Raw genomic sequence first — 20906 nt, 5'->3', positions numbered from 1 at the left:
ATTTGTTTATATAATAAAGAAATAACACCATGTTAATGGCTCCTTCACTGCAGTCATTTTAACTTTAATGTTTTATTACCAGACTTGTATTTTACTGCCTTTTATTCCATGTGTTTCTACATTGAAATATTCAACAAAGAAAGGAACGTTAAGGTTCATTGATTAAATGGTGAAAAGTTAAAATGTCATGATTTAAAAACAAATGTTTGTATATTTCATTTCTGAAGATCTTTTTTTAAAAGAACGAGTGAAATTACAAAGATTTTTTTTATTTTTATTTACAGTCCTCAAATATTTTCTTTAGTAAATCTTCCAAATTCTTTTTTAGTTTCAACTTTTCTTAAGTATGTCTTTTTGGGTCTCAAACATTTTGTTTTAGTTCTCAAATCTTTACTTAAGTACATCTTTCAAATTATCATATTTTCATTAGCTCATCTTTTCAGTTTCTAAATATTTTCTTAAGATTTGAGGATTCAAAAAAATGTTTAAGAAAATATTTGAGACTTTATAAGATGTACTTAACATTTAAGTTCTCAGATATTTTTTTAAGTAAATCTTCAAAATTCTCTCTTTTTTAGTTCCAAATTTCTCAAGTACTTCTTGGGTCTCCAACATTTTCTTTTAGTTCTTAAATCTTCAAGTAAAAAAGTTTGAGACCTTAAAAGAAGTACTTAGCAAAAGAAAAACTTAAACTTAAATTCAAATATTATTTTTTAGTTCAAATTTTTCTTAAATATGTCTTTTAAGGTCTCAAACAATAAAAGAATTTGAGAACTTAGATGTACTTGTTTTGTTCAAATTTTTCGTAAATACATCTTTTAAGGCCTCAAAAAGTTTTTTTAAGAATATATATAACCTAAAAGATGTACTTTAAAAAATGTTCTTAAGTTCTCAAATGTTCTTTTCACAAAAATCTAAGTATCATTAGAAGTCTCAAACATTTTCTTAATATATATAACAAAAGAAATTTAGAATTAAAAAGACTAGAAAATATTTGCGCACCTAAGTTTTTAAATATTGTATTTTTGTATATTGTATCTGTGACCAATGTGTTCAAGTCATAATTTAGACTTTTTAATCTCGTAATTATGACTTAAGTATGTCATAATTTCGACTTTAAGCATGGATTTTTTGTTATTTCTATAAAAACATTTTTAATCTAAAATAGTTTTCTTTTAATCAAATTCTTTACAAAAAAAAAAAGACCATGACCATTTTATTATTATTATTATTATTATTATTATTATATAATAACCTCTTGAACAATTTAAGTATTGTCGAGAATACAACATTTTTCTTAAGTCATGGAATAAAATTCAAAATTTCAAAATGTAGTTTTATTTGAATTAAACCCACCTTTAAATTCAAAGCATCTGTGAAAAGAAGACAAAGAAACAAACGCTGCAATGGTGTTTCCATCTCCCTTTCCATTTATTCTGCAAGTATAACAATTATTTATAGTGTGGAAAACTGTGAATTATTGCCAAGACTGAACAAAACATTTCCTGTAATATTTACAGTGAGTTTGGGTTCAACACAGAATTCATATGAAATACTGTAGAAATTACAAGAAAAAGGTTTTCCTGACGTGATTTACCTGATGAGGAGCTACATTATTCTGAAGACATGCTGAAGGTGGCATGCCCTGAGAGAAAGCCAAGGCCTTGTGTCCTATAATTCCTCTAACACTAATGCATGCAACAGAAACGTCCGTCTGAGAGATCGACAAAATCAACATGCCAAAAACTCACCAAGAAGAAGAAGAAGAAGAAAACAAGGCAAAGAAACTCAAGAAGCACCTGATCGACACACTCGCACAACATCCGTTCGTTCGCAATCGTGAAAACACAACAAAAACCTCGTGGCACGTTCACCAGAACAAAATACAAAAAAAGCTTCAGGTGCGTAAAAACAGACCGGTTGGTTCACAGTGGTTTGAACGAGCGATCGGGAGCACAAATCATCGCAAACGGGCCGATTTAAAAATCCATGACGGTGGGCGGAGCTCGTGTCGAACTGATACGTCGTCCTGAAGTGGGAATAAAAAGCCGCTCGACTCCGAAATCGAGTGAAATTAAAAGGCTCCCCTTTAATATGTGAGCGGCCGCTCGGGACGGTAAACGGGGAAAACACAACGCAAACAATGGAAATAAAGACGCAGCCGGCGTAGAGCCACTCCTGATCCGTGTGACACATGAAGAGCGTATGATACAAGTCCAGCCGGATCAAGCGCCACTCATTTCTTGGGCTGTTTGGCGACCATGTTTCTGGGAGGAGTCACTGGGCGACTCGAGTTTGGTTTCTTCTTCTCTGCTGGCTTCAAGATCTGCACATGCATAGAAACAATATGTTAGAGCTGCAAACATTTGTAACATCTTTTGAGCCTTTTAGGCTTTTTCTTCTATATATTTTTCTAATATTTTCTTAGAAATATTTTTTGCATCTAAAAAAAGTCTTTTTTTTTTAAATGCACTTTAATCACTTTTTTTTTTTTTTTACATAAATTGCTTATATAAAATAAAATTTGTAATTGTTCTTAAGCAATTTATGTTTAAAAAATTTTGGAAAAAAAAAAGATGAGTTTAAGTGTTTAAGAAAATATTGGAGAACTTAAAAAAGAAAAATATTTCAGATTAAAAAGTTTGTATAGAAATAACTGAAAAATTAAAGTTGCTTTTAAGATTTTATTGTTCAAAGTTGTTCAAGAGGTTAAATTAGTTAAGAACAGTTACAAATCTTATTTGATATAATTTAACCTCAAACAATTTTGAAATATTTTATTTTTTTTAATTACACTTCAAAATTTTCTTACTTTTTTTTTCTTTTTAACATAAATTGCTTATATAAAATAAAATTTGTAATTGTTCTTCAGCAATTTATGTTTAAAAAATTTGGAAAAAAAAGATGAGATTTTTTTAAGTGTTTAAGAAAATATTGGAGAACTTAAAAAAGAAATATATTTTAGATTAAAAAGTTTGTATAGAAATAACTGAAAAATTAAAGTTGCTTTTAAGATTTTATTGTTAAAAATTGTTCAAGAGGTTAAATTAGTTAAGCACAATTACAAATTTTATTTGATATAATTTCACCTCTTATTTAATTTTAAACAATAATATCTTAAAAGAAACTTTAATTTCTCAGTTATTTCTATAAAAACATTTTTTAATCTGAAATATTTTTCTGTTTCAATTACACTTTTCAAAATTTTCTTCAATTTTTTTTTTCTTTTTAACATAAATTGCTTATATAGAATAACATTTCTCAGTTATTTCTATTAAAAAAATGTAATCTGAAAAATGTCTCTTTTTTTAAATACACTTTAATCACTTTTTTTTTTTTTTTACATAAATTGCATATATAAAATAAAATTTGTAATTGTTCTTAAGCAATTTATGTTTAAAAAATTTTGGAAAAAAAAAAAAGATGAGTTTAAGCAGGGCTCTAGAGTGCGACCAATTTGGTCGCATGTGCGACCTAATTTCTCAATGGTGCGACTAAAAAAAATCAAAGGTTGCACCGGTGCGACCAGCCGTACGAGGGGGAAAAAAACGAAACTCCGTCAATCTTAAAGTCTCCATGTTGCTCAACAACAGACACACATTAGACCCATATCGTGGTCTAAACCAATCAGAGATAAAGGACGGATCCCCCCCCCCCCCCCCCTCTGATTGGCCGTGGTCCAGATATTCCTGTACATGTGTGTACGTTTGAAAATGCATGTGATGCAGTCAGGATGTCTCTACCTTGTTAAGCGTTCACAATGCCTCCTCCGCAAAAACACGGACTGGATCGCGGACTCCATTCATAAAAACCGAATTTACTATGGCGCGGAATGCCACGTAATACGTTGATTTCTGGATTGATAAATCAAAAGTTGGTCTGTCACTTAATTCAAATCGCGATATGGACTAGTGTCTATGAAAACTGAAAGGCAAAAAGACCGTTTAAAATGAATCCTGCATGTTCCGTTTGCCATATGTATTAATGGTGGAGACGTGTATTTTTTTTTTTAACTGCACACGTATAGACTACTGAAGCACGCGTGACGCTCCCGCTAATTTTTGGCATTTGCATCTCACATGAACAGATAAACTCAATCTCCAAAACCTACTGTGTCACTTTTACCGTTTCATTTGAGAAAGCATCATATCATACTGTACACACCTAAACTTCACGGCAATCTGTCAAAATAAAAGTACGGTTTAACATGAAACAGAACAATATTAGTACTGTATTACTTTTGTACAGTATAATGTAGGTGTTTATATATTCCTATTTATAAATCATATATATGTTTGCCAAAAATTAAAAAGGTTTGTTTTTCATTTGATTAAAAATAAATACATGTTTATGCTTTCATTTGATTAATATGAAATATTCAAACAAGAATTTCGAAAAATAAAAATAAAATAAAAAAAAACAATTGTAGAGCCCTATTGTTCAAAATGTTAAAATAGAGAGTTTTGTCCTTATTTTTTCACTGAAATGTTTTTATTACACAAAGTAGGGTAAAGTACTGGGGAAAAAAATATGCTTCAAATAAAGAACTTTATATTGACCAGATTGTTAGTTAATCTTTACAAGTCAATATTGCCTATATGGACAGGGATTAAAAAATAAATAAAATAAATAAGTAAAAAAAAAGTTAACTTGTAAAACTGCGGTGTTGAATGTGATGCGGTTGAAAATTTGGGTGCACCTAACTCTTGTGCTGGTGCACCTAAGAAAAAAAGTTAGGCGCACCAGTGCAACCAGTGCAAAAAGTTAGTCTAGAGCCCTGTTAAGTGTTTAAGAAAATATTGGAGAATTTAAAAAAGAAAAATATTTCAGATTAAAAAGTTTGTATAGAAATAACTGAAAAATTAAAGTTGCTTTTAAGATTTTATTGTTCAAAATTGTTCAAGAGGTTAAATTAGTTAAGAACAGTTACAAATTGTATTTGATATAATTTAACCTCTTAAACAATTTTGAAATATTTTATTTTTTTTAATTACACTTTTCAAAATTTTCTTACATTTTTTTTCTTTTTAACATAAATTGCTTATATAGAATAAAATTTGTAATTGTTCTTAAGCAATTTATGTTTAAAAAATTTTGAAAAAAAAAAAGATGAGATTAAGTGTTTAAGAAAATATTGGAGAACTTAAAAAAGAAAAATATTTCAGATTAAAAAGTTTGTATAGAAATAACTGAAAAATTAAGTTGCTTTTAAGATTTTATTGTTCAAAATTGTTCAAGAGGTTAAATTAGTTAAGAACAGTTAAAAAATTTATTTGATATAATTTAACCTCTTAAACAATTTAACAATAAAATCTTAAAAGCAACTTTAATTTCTCAGTTATCTATACAACTTTTCAAAATTCTTACATTTTTTTTTCTTTTTAACATAAATTGCTTATATAGAATACAATTTGTAACTGTTCTTAAGTAATTTATGTTAAAAACGTAAAATAAAAGGGAAACATTTTTTTGAAAGTGTTTAAGAAAATATTGGAGAAAAATACTTTAATTTCTGTTATTTCTATAAAAACAATTTTTTAAAGTTGCTTTTAAGATTTTTTATTGTTCAAAATTGTTCAAGAGGTTAAATTATTTAAGAACAGTTAAAAATTGTATTTGATATAATTTAACCTCTTTGATTATTTGTATAAAAACATTTTTTAATCTGAAATATTTTTCTTTTTTTAAGCAAGTTCTCCAATATTTTCTTAAACACTTTTCAAAATCTTTATTTAAGAACAGTTACAAATTTTATTTATTTAAATTAAATTTAAATGTATCAACACATTAAGTCTTGCATGCACATGCATTGCATATTTAAACCTAACATTTTAGAAAATTGGATATGGTTCGACTCAACATGCTCCTCCGAATCTAACAAGACCAGTTTCGAGATTTTTGGCCAAACTATTGACGAGTTTTAAGCAAGTGTTAATTTTGACAGCAAATTTTGATTTCAGTCATAGTCTTTTGACTAAAATGCCATTTAGTTTTAATCATATTTTAGTCATTTGAATTGATTTTAGTTTTAGTCAACTAAATCTACAGTAGGTTTAGTCAGATTTAACGAAATTAACACTGGTTTTAAGCAAAATATCCATTTCTCATATCTCCTAACCACTAGGTGGCACTGATCATTTTTATTTATAATTTATTAATTTTTATTATTTAAAAATAATAAAATAATAGTTATTTAAATAATAATAAAAAAAAAAGACATGATGGAGACTCAGGACTGTACCGTACCTGAAAGGAGCACATGAGGGTCTCGTCGACGCTCATCATTGCTCCGGCGTTGTCAAACTCTCCGCAGTAGTTTGGTGCTGAGAACAGAGTCACCAGCTGCCGCTTGGCAAAGAACTCGTATCCGTCCTCCACCACCTACAACACACACAGGAACAGGAAGTAAAAGATCTGCTCATTGTCCTGAGTTCACATGGAAAGTCAGTTTGAACAACTCACTACTTCACTCAATCAGAGCTGCAGCTCATCATTTAATGATTTTATATCTATTAAAAAGTTACATTTATAGCTATTTTTGCAAATTAAAAGCCTCTTTTCTAGACATGTATTGTATGTGTAAATTTGCATATATGTTTTGAAGCTATATTTAGTTATCAAGGTTATTATATTTAACTTAAACTAGAATTACAAGCATTTAAAATTCATGATATAAAATAAAAAAAAATACCTGGAATAAAAAAAATATTTAACAAAAAAAAATGAACTCACAACATAAAATTAAAAAAATTACCTGGAATAAAATCAAATATATAAGAAAAAATGAACTCTTGATATAAAATAAATATTTTATTTTATTCCAGGTTTTTTTTTTTTTTAAGAAAAGAAAAAAAATTAACTCATGATATAAAATAAAAAAATACCTGGAATAAAATAAAATATTTAAGAAAAGAAAAAAACAAACTCACAAAATAAAATAAAAAATTACCTGGAATAAAATAAAATAAAATAAATTACCTGAAATAAAATAAAATATTTAAGAAAATACAAAAATGAGCTCAAGATATAAAATAAAAAATCCCCTGGAATAAAAAAAATATTTAAGAAAAAAAAAATTAACTCACAACATAAAATTAAAAAATTACCTGGAATAAAATTAAATATATAAGAAAAAATGAACTCTTGATATAAAATAAATATTTTATTTTATTCCAGGAATTCTTTTAAGAAAAGAAAAAAAATGAACTCATGATATAACAAAAAAATGACCTGGAATAAATTATTTTATTTAAATTATATATATATATTTTTTTTTTTAATTGAATTTAGTCAGTTAATTTGTCTTACTATGAAAAAAGAAAAATATATTTTCTTAATAAGTAACAAAAATGACAATTAAATAAATAAAAATATATTAACTTTTATTACTTGATAGGAATTTTTATATTGATTTTATAAGTGTATATTGATTCCCAAAATCAGAGCTGGATAACGATTCCCATCTTCTTTCTAGCTATTAATGCAAATTAAAAATATAGCATTCTCTTCTATAAATATAAACTTTTCTAGCACAAAAATTACAAAATAAATAAATAATATATAAACTTTTCTTTATATATATATATATTTATGTATGTGGTTTTTTTTTTTGGGGGGGGGGGGGGGGTTTGTGCTAGGAAAAAAAAGATTATATGTATAATGAGTGTATAATGATTCCAAAAATCAGAACTGGATCATAATTAAAAAGTATAATATTTTTCTTCTAGAGATATAATCTTTTTTTTTTTCATCACAAAAATTAGCACAAAAATTAAATAAATTAAACAATAAATAAAAAGATTTAAATTAAATTAAAATTAAATTAAATTAAATTAAAATTTTATTTAATATAATTTAATTTAATTTAATTTAATTTAATTTAATTTAATTTAATTTAATAATGTGGTCATGCAGGTCAACATGTTGGCAGGGCAAATAAAAATTAACTACTGACCAAACCTGACTAACAGAAAAAAAAAATCCTGCTGTTATGATCATAAGGACGTATGTAATGGAAAAGGAAAAAAGTGTTATTGCTTAAACAGTTAAGACCATTTTATCCCATCACCCTCATTTATACTGATGAGATATACACCATCTAGTGGACCAAACTGTAACTCTATCTGAACGAGTTTCAGCCTGGTGTCAGACGGCCTTTGAGCAGAAGAACTGAAATAACCCTCATCTTCAGCATTACGGGATCTATATCAAGACTAGAGAGGACACTTGAACATCACGACAGATTCATCCGGACAAAGTCTGAGATGAAGACGTCACTGAAACCGTCAGATATGAGTTTACTGGCAGAGGCTGCTGTCTGCTGTCATCACTGCTTTATATCATTTACACACAAGCAGTGAAAACACACAGCAAAACAATTCCCAGTGTGCTTTAAAAGAACTGTGAATCTGTTTCTACTCTGATGTTAGACTGATTCATTTATTTTAGTACTAATCGTTCATCAAGTTCAAATAAAAACAGAAAGTGATCAAAAGATGAAGCACTGTTCATTTGTAGAGTATTTTGAAATAGTATATAAAAATATTTTTGTGATCATTATTATTAAATAAAAACGTCAAACAAAATTGATATATACTGCAATAAACACTACTGTACTGTAAAATAAACAATTTGTTTTAAAAAAAATACTACAAATAATTTTAAAGACTAAAATTACTAAATCAAATATGATTTGTGATTATAATTATTATTGAATACAAATGTCAAACAAAATACATATATTGCAATAAACACCACTGTAAAATAAACCATTTTTTTTAATGCTACAAATAATTTTAAAAACTAAGATTACTAAATAAAATATAATTTTTGTGATTTTTATTATTATTATTATTATTATTAAATAAAAATGTCAAACAAAATAAATATATTGCAATAAACACATTTTAAAGACTAAAATTACTAAATAAAATATGATTTTTGTGATTATTATTACTAAATAAAAATGTAAAAAAACAAATATTTTGCAATAAACACTTGTACTGTAAAAAAACATTTTTTTTTTTAAATACTACAAATAATTAAAATTGCAACACTACTATTTAATAATTTAAATTAAAAAAAATTATTTTATTAACATTTTTTTTTTTTTCCTAGTTGGCAATTTTTTGGTGGTTTGTTTGACTAATTCTAAGCAAATTAACTACATTTTTTGTTATTGTTTTTAAATACATCAAACAAAAAAATAAATATATAATAATTATAATGCAAAGAGTAAATAAATTTAATACAAATATGACAAATAAGACTAAAATGACAATGCGTTTATATATATATATATATATATATATATATATATAAACAAAAACATGTTGCAAAGAATATAATAAATATATTGCAATACTACTGTACAGTAAAAAAGTATTTGATAAAAATATTACACAATTTTATTTTCATAAGACTAAAAATTATAACACTAATATTTAAATCTTAATTTCTTCATTTTCAAACATTAAAATATATATTTTTTTATATTTTGTGGTTTCTTGGCATACATTTACGTGAAACCAAATAAATATATTGCAAAGACTAAATAGACAAATGTAATATTACAAATAAGACTAAAATTACAATACTAAGGTGGAAATTAGGCGGTTTTCGCCTAATTTTAAACATTATTTATTTATTTATTTATTTTGTAGTTTGCCATACAAATATCAAACCAAATAATAAATATATTTCAATAATACTAGCAAACAATAAAATAAGTATTTAATAAAAATACTAAAAATAATAGTATTTTATAATAATAATACTAAAAGTTACAACACTAATATTTAATTTAACTTAATTACTTTTAAATACTTAATGGTGGTTTTTTGCCTAATTTTAATACTTTATCATGATGTAAAATTCCTACTGTAACATTAAGTCTCTGATGATACAGCTTAACTTTGCCCTGAAAAACCCATGAAACTGATGAATATCCTCACACATGATTATAGTCTCTGTAAATGTGCTGCTGAAGTGTTCAGTGAGAGCTGGTGAGTCACTAGTTTGCAGTATGCGTGGATATGGATTAGCATTTAGACACAAAGAGACAGAGACATAAGGAGCGTCCTACAGTCCACCTTAAAGCCCTGCGTCATCAGACCAATGTCAAAGGCTCGTCTCATATCTGCAGACTCATGCACGGTCGGTTCAGCATGTCCCGCTGTGACTCATCCCACTCTTTTAAACCAGGAACAGTTTCACATTTCCAATAACTGGACGTTCATGTAAGGTGAAACTGAGAGAATCCCTAGTGAAGCCAGACTATCAGACCATTGGCTCATATGTGGAATTAGGGCTGTCACGATTATGAAATTTGGCTGACGATTAATTGCGAATATGTCAATTAATTGTCTGGTTTAAGGCACTGACATACATTTTTATGTGCATTGTTCATTAACCCTCAAAGACCGAGACAGCCACCCACAGCTAAAAATAACTAACTTAATAACTTTTGAACCACTAGTCCAATTTGAATGCTTTAAAAAGTCTTGTAATGCACAGAGTGGATATTCACAGGCTCCGTAGTGAGCGTGATTATGTTATTACATTTCCTCAACAATGATTCGTCAGATGAAACCAATGCATTTCGGTCCTCTGAGCCAAACAGGAATGATTGTTAATGCTTAGTCCCAACCCTGTGCCCAGATTGGTTCAAACAGTCATCTATTCATCCAGTAAACATAGGTCTTTGGAACCAGCGATTACCATGTTTCTTTGGAAAGCTGAAACAAATGCAAAGTGAAAGTAAAGTGTGTCTTGAGTGCATGAAAACAAGTGCAAAATAAGACATTTGTATGACAGCATTCTTTGAAAAAGCACAGAAATACTCATGACAGAGCCCTTTGACATAACACAAACTAAAAACAAGAATGAAACAACAGTACATATCGGATAAAGCACTGGAATTTAGGTTTTGGCGTCACTAGGCCATGTCCAGGTAAAATAGATTCTGACGCAGACTACAGCCAGCAGATCTATCTATTTGGTTGTTATATGTGACCCTGGACCACAAAACCAGTCACAAGGTTAAATTTTACAAAACTGAGATGTATATATAATATGAAAGCTCAGTAAATAAGCTTTCTATTGATGATTGGTTTGTTAGGATAGGACAATATTTGGCCGAGATGCATCTATTTGAAAATCTGGAATCTGAGGGTGCAAAAAAATCAAAATACTGAGAAAATCACCTTTAAAGTTGTCCAAATTAGGTTCTTAACAATGCATATTACTAATCAAAAATTACATTTTGATACATTTACAGTAGGAATTTTACAAAAAAATCTTCATGGAACATGATCTTTACTTCATTTCCTAATGATTTTTGGCATAAAAGAAAAATCACTAATTTTGACCCATTCAATGTATTTTTGGCTATTGCTACAAATATACCCCAGCGACTTAAGACTGGTTTTGTGGTCCAGGGTCACTTATTATGTAACTAATTCTTATATAGTTTGTAAAGATTATTTGCACTTTTTTTCTGTTGCACTCGGTATATTTCTCTCTCATTTTGTGTGTAGTTTGTGAATAATTTGGACTGTTTATTTTTTGGTTGCACAAGACAATTTGTGCAATTGTTTTCACTATTCGTGTTTACTGTTCATACTCAGATTAAGTAAATATAGTAAATATATTTATCTGAAAAAGTCACTTTTTTAATGTGTTTTGCTATTATATAACACTGTTCCTGCTATGACTTTAGTCCTGAAATGTTTTTGGACAGATCTATATTGTCAATAAACTAAATAGGCCTATTTTTTTACTCAAAAGCGCCTATAATAATATTGTAATATATGGCTATAACTTGCTTGGGGAATGTTATATATAGACAAAATTTTATTTAGAAGTGTAAAACACCTAAAAAAATCCAAACTTCAGGAGTTTTTGTTTGAGTACAGAGTAAAAAACTCTGCTAGCGTTTTTCCTAAAATTTTGGAAATTCACTCATTTTTAGAGAAAACAAAAGGAGAATTGTAATTTTAAATTAGCTAGATATAAAGTTCAAGTTCTTATGTTTATAATGATATATGACAATTGATGCTGACGGCTAGAATAGGTCTGAAAAAACAACAACAACAAAAAAGAAATGTACAGGTGCCCCAAAAATGTTCTAGGTCTTCAAGGGTTAAATTGTTACAAAGGATTGAGATTAGGGACAACGTAACATGGAAATGTTTCTGAAAACCAGAGTTACCTTCGGAGACACATGAATATAAACCCCATGAACCGAGTTTCAGGTTCATTTTTGTGAAGCGCTTCTGTTCAAATGAGACGGCCGAAAGAGTGTCATGTTTGTTTTCTTTATTTTATAAAAGCTCTGTTTGTAATGTTTTGTTGATATTGTGAGTGCACACAAATACAAGTAGACCCTTCACAGTTCCGAATGATGTATTACTCTTACCTTTGTGAGCAAAATAACGAATAATTTTAAATTGTTTCCACTGAAAAAATGCGATTGTTCGCACTGGCGCCTGCATGTTTCCACTCTCCGCAAAAACGATTGGATAATTTCAAACAAAATATACATTTTTGTACAGAATAATAAATATATTGCAAAGAGTAAATAGAGTATTTGATAAAAATATGACAAATAAGACTAAAAGTACAATAATATTTCAATCCTAATTTATTCATTTTCAAATATAAAAACATATTTATTTTGTTGTTTATTTTTACTTTACCACAAAATTTGTCAGCATACAAATAAATCAAACAAAATTAATATAATGCAAACAAATTAATAAACATACTGTAACAACACCATTGTTAAATATTCAAGCATTTAATTTAAATATATAAAAAACTTTGCATTTTATAGGAAAACTGTCAAAATTACAATACTAATATTTAAGTCTTAATTTCTTTATTTTCAATCATTAAACTATTTTTCTTTATTTTGGCAGTTTGTCAGCATACAAATATATCAAACTAAATAAGTATATTGTAAACAAAAAATAAATCTAAAAAAAAAAAATAATAAAAAAAATAAAAGCCCAAATAAGACTAAAATTACAATTTTTCATTTTCAAATATTAAAATATATTTTTTTATTTTGTTGTTTATTTGCTTATTTTTACCTTACGGTATTTTGTGGTTTGTTGGCATACATGTCAAACTAAATAAACATTTTGCAAAGAGTAAAAAGAGTATTTATTAAAAATATTATAAATAAGACTAAAATTATAATACTAATATTTAAATCTTAATTCATTTTCAAATAATAAAATATTCGTGTTGTTGTTGTTTATGGTTTATTTTAGTTTACAAGAATATAAATATAAATATATAAAAATAACCGCAATCAGATGGTCATTTATTAATTGTGACAGGCCTATGTGGAATAGAAACTAGCTAGCCAATTAGTGTTTTTATCCTTTTATTTTTCCCCGTCTTTTAGTGTTATTGTTTCGTGGGGGATAAATTTAGACTCCTCTCAGAGGTGTTCCAGTGTGCTGACAGTGGCATGTTAACAGTCCAACAGTAACTATTACTGTCAGCATGGTGAAAGGCTCTCTAAGAAGGTCTAAATCCACCCAGAGCTGCGCTGCTCCAGACACTGCAGCTTTTGTACCAAACCAACCACATGCAGAAATAAATTATATAATCTCTTAAGACCGACTACTTAGCGAACTGACGAATAGAGCTCTACGATACTGGAAAAACCTGACGGTGCAATATTTAGTTTTTATGTAATTGCAATATGGAAAAATACAAGAATATTCAACAAATGACCTGAATAGCCATATTTGGGGAAAATTTATCATTTCTGAATGACTGAGGTGAATTTGTTGGGAAGTGCATTTGCATAGAAAATAAAAATCATTTCAAAAAATATTTTTGGGAGGCAAACACATGAAAAATGTACATGTTGACATTTGGCTATTTAAAACACTACTGTATTTTTATTAAATTAAATTTAATTAGTTCATTGTTTCTGATAGTACTAGGGTTATTATAGTCAACTAAAAGTAAAACCATAAAAAAAATAATTTATGTTAACTGAAATAAAATAAAGCATAAAAAATTTTACTTGAACAAGGCAACATCTCATTTTCATTATCAGATATTTAAATATAACAAAAACAAATAAAAATGTTAAAAAAAAAAAAAAAAAAAAAAAAAACTTACTTAAACTAAAAAATAAAATATAAGAATATAAATATAAAATGTAATTCAAAAGACAAAAACTATAACAGTACCTCAATACTATTAAAATAACACTGGTTAGTTCATGCAAACAAGAACTTTTGACTTTATAATGTACTGTTAGTTCACTAATGAAACCTTTTTTGTAAAGTGTGACCAAAACAACTTTTTTCTCTTGAGCATTTATTGCCACTTTTATATTCCCACTGTTTTTAATTAATTCATTACAGCTAACAAGCAATAAGTAGTAATTTTAAAAATAAATTACATAATAAAAAATAATTGTATTTTATAGTTAAGTCTTAATTTCTTAATTTTCAAAATTAAACTTTTTATTTAGGCAGTTTTGTAGGCATACAAATAAATCAAACAAAATGTATATATTGCAAACAAAATAATAAATATACTGTAATAGCATTGTTAAATAATTAAGCATTTAGTTTAAATACTAAAAATTATTTTTAAAGTGAAATTGCAAAAACAATACTAATATTTAAGTCTTAATATCTTAGTTTTCAAAATTAAACTGTATGCAGTTTTGTAGGCACACAAATAAATAAAATGTATATATTGCAAACAAAACAATAAATATACTGTAATAGCATTGTTAAATATTTAAGCATTTAATTAAAATACTAAAATAATTTTGTAGTGAAATTGTACAATTATAACACTAATATTTAAGTCTTAATTTTTTATGTTAAACTTTATTTTGGGAGTTTGTAGGCATACAATTGATTCAAACTAAATGTATATATTGCAAACAAAATAATAAATATACTGTAATAGCAATTTAAAAAAAAAAGCACTTAATTTTTAATACTAAAAATAATTTTATAGTGAAACTGTAAAATTACAATATTAATATTAAAGTCTTAATTTCTTAAATTTTAAATTAAACTTTTATTTAGGCAGTTGTGTAAGCATACAAATAAATCAAACAAAACACATATTGCAAACAAAATAAATATACTGTCATTTAATTTAAATTAAATTAAATTTAAATTCTAAAATAATTTTATAGTGAAACTGTGAAATTACAATACTAATTTTTAAGTCTTATTTTTTTTCATTTTCAAACATTAAACTGTTTTTGTTTATTTTGCCAGTTTGTCAGCATACAAATAAATCAAACAAAATTAATATGTTGCAAACAAATTAATAAATATACTGTAATAACACCATTATTAAATATTCAAGCATTTAATTTAAATATTAAAAATAATTGCATTTTATAGGAAAACTGTCAAAATTGCAATACTAATATTTTAGTCTTAATTTTCAAAATTCAACTTTATTTAGGCAGTTTTGTAGGCATACAAATAAATCAAACAAAATGTATCTATTGCAGTAATAGCATTGTTAAACATTTAAACATTTAATTTAAATACTATTTATAGATTTTATAATGAAACTGTAAAATTACAATATTAATATTTAAGTCTTAATTTCTTAATTTTCAAAATTAAACTATTTAGGCAGTTTGTCAGCATACAAATATATCAAAAAAAGTAAGTATATTGTAAACAAACAAAAAAATCTTAATTTAATTCAATTCAAATGCAGCCTTCACCATTTAACTTCAGTCCTACTGAAGACTCTCACCTGGTGGGCCCTGCAGATCAGATCCAGGTCGTGTTTGTGAAGGAACTTGGCCACTACTTCCGCTCCGAAGGTGAAAGACACACCTCGGTCGTTCTCGCCCCAACCCAGCACATCTTTGTCCGGGTCGGACCACAGCAGGTCGCACAGGAGCCCCTGGTCCGGCACATCTGTGGGTCTCATGATCCTTCTGATCTGCTCCATGGACTGCAGATCCGGAGACAAACCTGTTGAACAGAAGAAACAGCTTGAGATTTTACGTTCCTAAAAAGATTCTTGTGAGGCCTAACTGAGGCCGCATCTGTTCAGGGACCATACGAGATACACAATACGCCTGGGATTCGCACTGACTCAGCGCTCAGAAATGTGGGAGATGATGTCAGTGCGAATCATGAAATGATGAGGTAAGATGATTTACACACCCTAAACATTTAAACAACACATGGGACAATCCTGCAGCGTAAGAACTATGCGATAGTAAACACAACAGCAGATGTTCAGGCTTCTCGTTTTACATGCATCACGTATCTGAAGACTTTGCTGCTGCTGCTTCATCACAGAAAGATCGTCTGATTGAGGAATGATTGACTAAAAGTAGCGACGCAAGTAATTTCGGTAGCATAAATTCATGTTTAAATAATCCAAAAAATAAAAAAACATGATTTAAAATATTTCACTTAATACTTTCAAGTAAATCATTTATAAAATCTTTTTTTTTTTGAATATCAACTTGAAGTAATATTTAATGAATGTCAAATTTTTTTCAAGAATAATGTCGAAATTTTTTGAGAATAAAGTTGAAATAATTTGACGATAAAGTCAAAATTATGAGAGAATTAATTCGAAATTCAGAGAATATAAAAATTACGTTTCGTGAGTCAAAATTTTTCAAGAATAATGTGGGGGAAAAAATTAAGTCGAAACACTACTAGAATAAAAGTCTAAATATTTAGAGAACAAAAGTCTAAATATTGCAAGAATAAAAAGGCGAAATACAAGAAAAAAATCGAAATATGAGAAAAGCCAAAATAATAAGAATAAAGTTGAAATATTGCAAGAATAAAGTCGAAATACTACAAGAACAAAGTCAAAATAATTCAAGAATAAAGTCGAAATATTTTGAGAATAAACTCAAAATTCAGAGAATAAAAAAATTTATTGTTTTGAGAATCTCAAAATTTTTCAAGAATAAATGTTGAAATGTTTTGAGAATAAAGTCGAAATAAAGTCTAATCATTTCGAGAATAAAGTGAAACACTTCGAGAGTAAAGTCTAAATATTTTAAAAGTCTAATTATTTTGAGAACAAAGTCAAAATACGACAAAAAAAGACAGAAATATTAAGAAAAAAAGACTAAATATTAAGAGAATAAAGTCAAAATATTTTGAGAATAAAAAAAAAGTCAAAATATTTTGAGAACAAAGTCGAAATACGACAAAAAAAAGACAGAAATATTGAGAAAAAAAAGACTAAATATTAAGAGAATAAAGTCAAAATATTTTGAGAATAAAAAAAAGTCAAAATATTTTGAGAACAAAGTCGAAATACTACAAGAACAAAGTAGAAAAACGACAAAAAAAAGACAGAAATATTGAGAAAAAAGCCTAAATATTAAGAGAATATTATCAAAATATTTAGGCTTTATTCTCTTAATATTTCGGCTTTTTTTCTCAATATTTCTGTCTTTTTTTTGTCGTATTTCGACTTTTGTTCGCAAAATATTTAGACTATACTCTTAAAATATTTAGACTTTACTCTTAAAATATTTAGACTTTATTCTTAAATGTTTAGACTTTATTCTCAAAATATTTAGGCTTTAAAGTCTAAACATTTAAGAGTAAAGTCTAAATATTTTAAGAGTAAAGTCTAAATATTTTGAGAACAAAAGGTCGAAATACGACAAAAAAAAAGACAGAAATACTGAGAAAAAAAAGCCGAAATATTAAGAGAATAAAGTCTAAATATTTTGAGAATAAAGTCTAAATATTTTGAGAACAAAGTCAAAATACTACGAAAACAAAGTCGAAATATTTTAAGAATAAAGTCCGAATATTTCGAGAATAAAATATTTAATGTTTTGAGAATAATTTTGAAACTTTTCGAAAATAAAGTCGAAACACTATGCAATATTTTGAGAATAAACTCAAGATATTTCGAGAATATAATATTTTGATTTTTGGGATATTTTGAGAATGAAGTCGAAAACTAATCTTAATAACTAATAAGTACATCCTTAAGAAGAAGAGACTTCTTCCAACAACATTTTAATAAAAATGTACCCTAAGCTTTGGAACAGTATATTTAATTTTTAAAAATGTCCAGCAACTGGATATTTATATATTAAACTAAATGCAAATTAAACTAAATGTCCAGCAACTAAGACTGAGACAAGTTTTAGATTTAACTTGGACTTGTGACAAAAGCACGGTGACGTGGCTTGGACTTGAAATCAGTTTTGTGCACAGTCACACGTACAATGTCTGGAAAAATGTCGAACCAAGATGTCCTTGTAAATAGCGTCAACGTCAAGGTATACCATAAAAACTCAGATTCATGACATTCCTTGTATCAGAAGAGCCGGCGCTTGTTGTTTAGCGGGTGAAAGTCTCTCAGGGTTATCTATAAGGTTACAGCAGCACACACACCTCCATGACAACAGAAGATCTTCTCATCAACGATGGCGGCGATGGGCAGACAGTTGAAACAGTCCGTGAACGTCTTCCAGAGCTTGATGTTGTAGCGTCTCCTGCCTAAACACACAAACACCAGCTTCATGTCACCTTCAGGATTTATTATTTAAAAGTGGTTAAAATGTAAATGAATAAAAGGAGCTCTAGAGGGACAGACTCTGCTAAAAATACACAGCGGTTCCCTTCACTCTCTCACACACGATGGCAACGGCGCTCAATAATTAATTCTGCACTGAATGAGAGTCAGAGAGTTCTACTCTTATTAGAGTTTGAAACAAGGCTAAATGCAGACAAATCTGGTCATGCATTTGCGGATTATGCGAACGTGAACATCCATGGTGGCCTAGTGTTCTTTTTCTAGTGTTTATTTTTACCAAATTCTGTGTATTCTGTTCAAATCTTTTTAGATTCCCTTTTAAAGATTTAATTAAATTGTAGCAATCCGAATGTCTAATCTACCAAATGCATAAAACCTTAATAAAAATTATTAAACTGTTCTCTCTCATATATATATATATTTGACAATTTATGATTAAATATATATACACATATATAAATTGTGTCTGTGTGTATTTATAGATTATGCTGGCTACTATAAAATCCACTTTTTTTTTCGAAAATGTAATTTTCGATTTTTTCAGATTTATGTTTTACTCAAAAAAAACATACATAATAAATTAGATTAATAATAATACATTTTTATTTTAGTATCACTGAGATACTATTATAATTTTAGCATTATTTTACATTTACTACTAGAAATTTTTTATTTCAGTTTTAGATATTTTTGAACATTAAGATAAACTAAATTAAATTGAGAAACTGGAAAATAGCTGAAATAAAATTATTTAAATATTTTATTTCAGTTAAACTATTTTATTTCAAGTTAAAAAAAAACTTTTAATGATAACTATTTCGGAAACTTATAATGTTTTTAATTGTTAAATAATATTTAAATAACTTATTTCACTTCAACATTTTAAACAGTTAATTTAAAGTAACAAATATTGTTTTACGATTTTAGTTTTTGGTAACGATAAAGAAACCGCATGCGTTTCATGATTTCTGATTGATCAACAATTCGATAAGTAATATTTTTAGGGCCCTAGAAAATCCATTTTTTCCAAATTTGGTTTTAGTTTCCTCAAATTCTGTGTAACGCGTTTAATTTTCTAGATTCTTTTTTAATGATTTAAATTAATTAAATAAAATTATAATAATATTTTTTTCCCCAGAAATTCTGTTTTGTCTGCTTTCACTACAAAAAAAACACAGTGGTGACCAAAAGGCCTAAAATGTTTTTAAAACTTTTTTTAAATTTTAAAAGTAATCAAATAAAAATTTAACAATTCCTTTTTTTTTTGCCAAACAGAAAGTGCTACACTTAAAATAGAAACATGGATGCATTGTGTCATATTCATAAAAAAAAAAAATAATAATAATAAAAATATATTGATGTTATTATTATTCTGTTTTCTGCATCATGGAAATCACAAAGCAATAACCATGGAGGTATGTACTATAGACTCACACTCATCGTAGAAGCCGTAGATGCGGTTGATGGAGGCACACTCGTGGTTTCCCCTCAACAGGAAGAAGTTCTCAGGGTATTTGATCTTGTAGGCCAGCAGAAGACAGATGGTCTCCAGAGATTGCTTCCCTCTGTCCACATAATCGCCCAGGAACAAGTAGTTGCTCTCAGGTGGGTATCCTCCGTACTCGAAGAGCCTGAGCAGGTCGTAGTACTGCCCGTGGATATCACCTGTGAAGACGAGAGTGTCTCATTCACTGACCATTTCAATAACATTACAGACTCTAACCAACTCTAAATATGGAATAGCAGAATCTACTGTCAAATATTTTATATTTAACACAGTATATCTGAAGTGGGATTTAAGCAGTATTCAATAGCATGCTGAAATCTAGCAGAAGCAGGTTTGTTTTTCTCACCGCAGATCTTCAGAGGTGCTTCGAGCTCCAGGAGGATGGGCTGGCTGAGGAAGATCTCACGGGATTTCAGACACAATCCACGGATCTCGTTCTCCTGCAGCTGAACGTTCTTGCCAGGCTTCGACCCCCTCACTGCAAACACACAAACAAACTGTTAACCAAAGCACTGGACTGTCTATAAAAGAGTGCACAAATATTTAAACTAACATATATCATTTTGTAAATTGCATGAACAATTAACCATATGCACAGAGCGTTCCTTAGAACTTCCGCATAATGATAAGCAGCTCGTAAACTTCCGCTGAAGCTCTTTTTATATGTGCCGTTTATAGGTGGATACTCTTGAGACTCCTCTACTGCCTCGTTCTTATCAGAAACTGAGAAAAGTAATAATTGCAACATCGTAAATAATGATAGCGGCATGAACATTCAGTTTCAATATTATTTAACGAGATATCATTTAAATATTAGCTAGCTAGTGATACTTCTCTTCGAGGACAT

At 27.9% G+C, this 20906-nt stretch overlaps 1 protein-coding gene across 1 annotated transcript; it reads right to left on the bottom strand.

Moving 5' to 3' along the window:
- Positions 1 to 1407: 1407 nt before the first annotated feature.
- Positions 1408 to 20906, bottom strand: LOC141334926 (serine/threonine-protein phosphatase PP1-gamma catalytic subunit A-like). The gene is made up of 7 exons (XM_073840150.1): positions 20891 to 20906; positions 20406 to 20537; positions 19987 to 20217; positions 18411 to 18515; positions 15769 to 15992; positions 6247 to 6381; positions 1408 to 2326 (listed from the first exon to the last, which is right to left on the bottom strand). Exons 1-7 carry the CDS (start codon positions 20904 to 20906, stop codon positions 2237 to 2239), a joined length of 933 nt encoding a protein of 310 aa, XP_073696251.1. The 3' UTR covers positions 1408 to 2236.

Source organism: Garra rufa, chromosome 5, assembly GCF_049309525.1.
Source record: "Garra rufa chromosome 5, GarRuf1.0, whole genome shotgun sequence".
Taxonomy (NCBI): domain Eukaryota; kingdom Metazoa; phylum Chordata; class Actinopteri; order Cypriniformes; family Cyprinidae; genus Garra; species Garra rufa.
Note: the sequence above shows the minus strand (reverse complement) of the source record. Positions and strands in the feature narration are given on the sequence as shown.

What these genes read in the sequence shown, in the direction of transcription:
- LOC141334926 (XM_073840150.1), bottom strand. An exon ending in AGCACCTCTGAAGATCTGCG is followed by an intron (nt 20,218 to 20,405) that starts GTGAGAAAAACA and finishes TCGTCTTCACAG; the next exon opens with GTGATATCCACGGGCAGTAC. An exon ending in CCCTCATGTGCTCCTTTCAG is followed by an intron (nt 2,327 to 6,246) that starts GTACGGTACAGT and finishes ATGCATGTGCAG; the next exon opens with ATCTTGAAGCCAGCAGAGAA.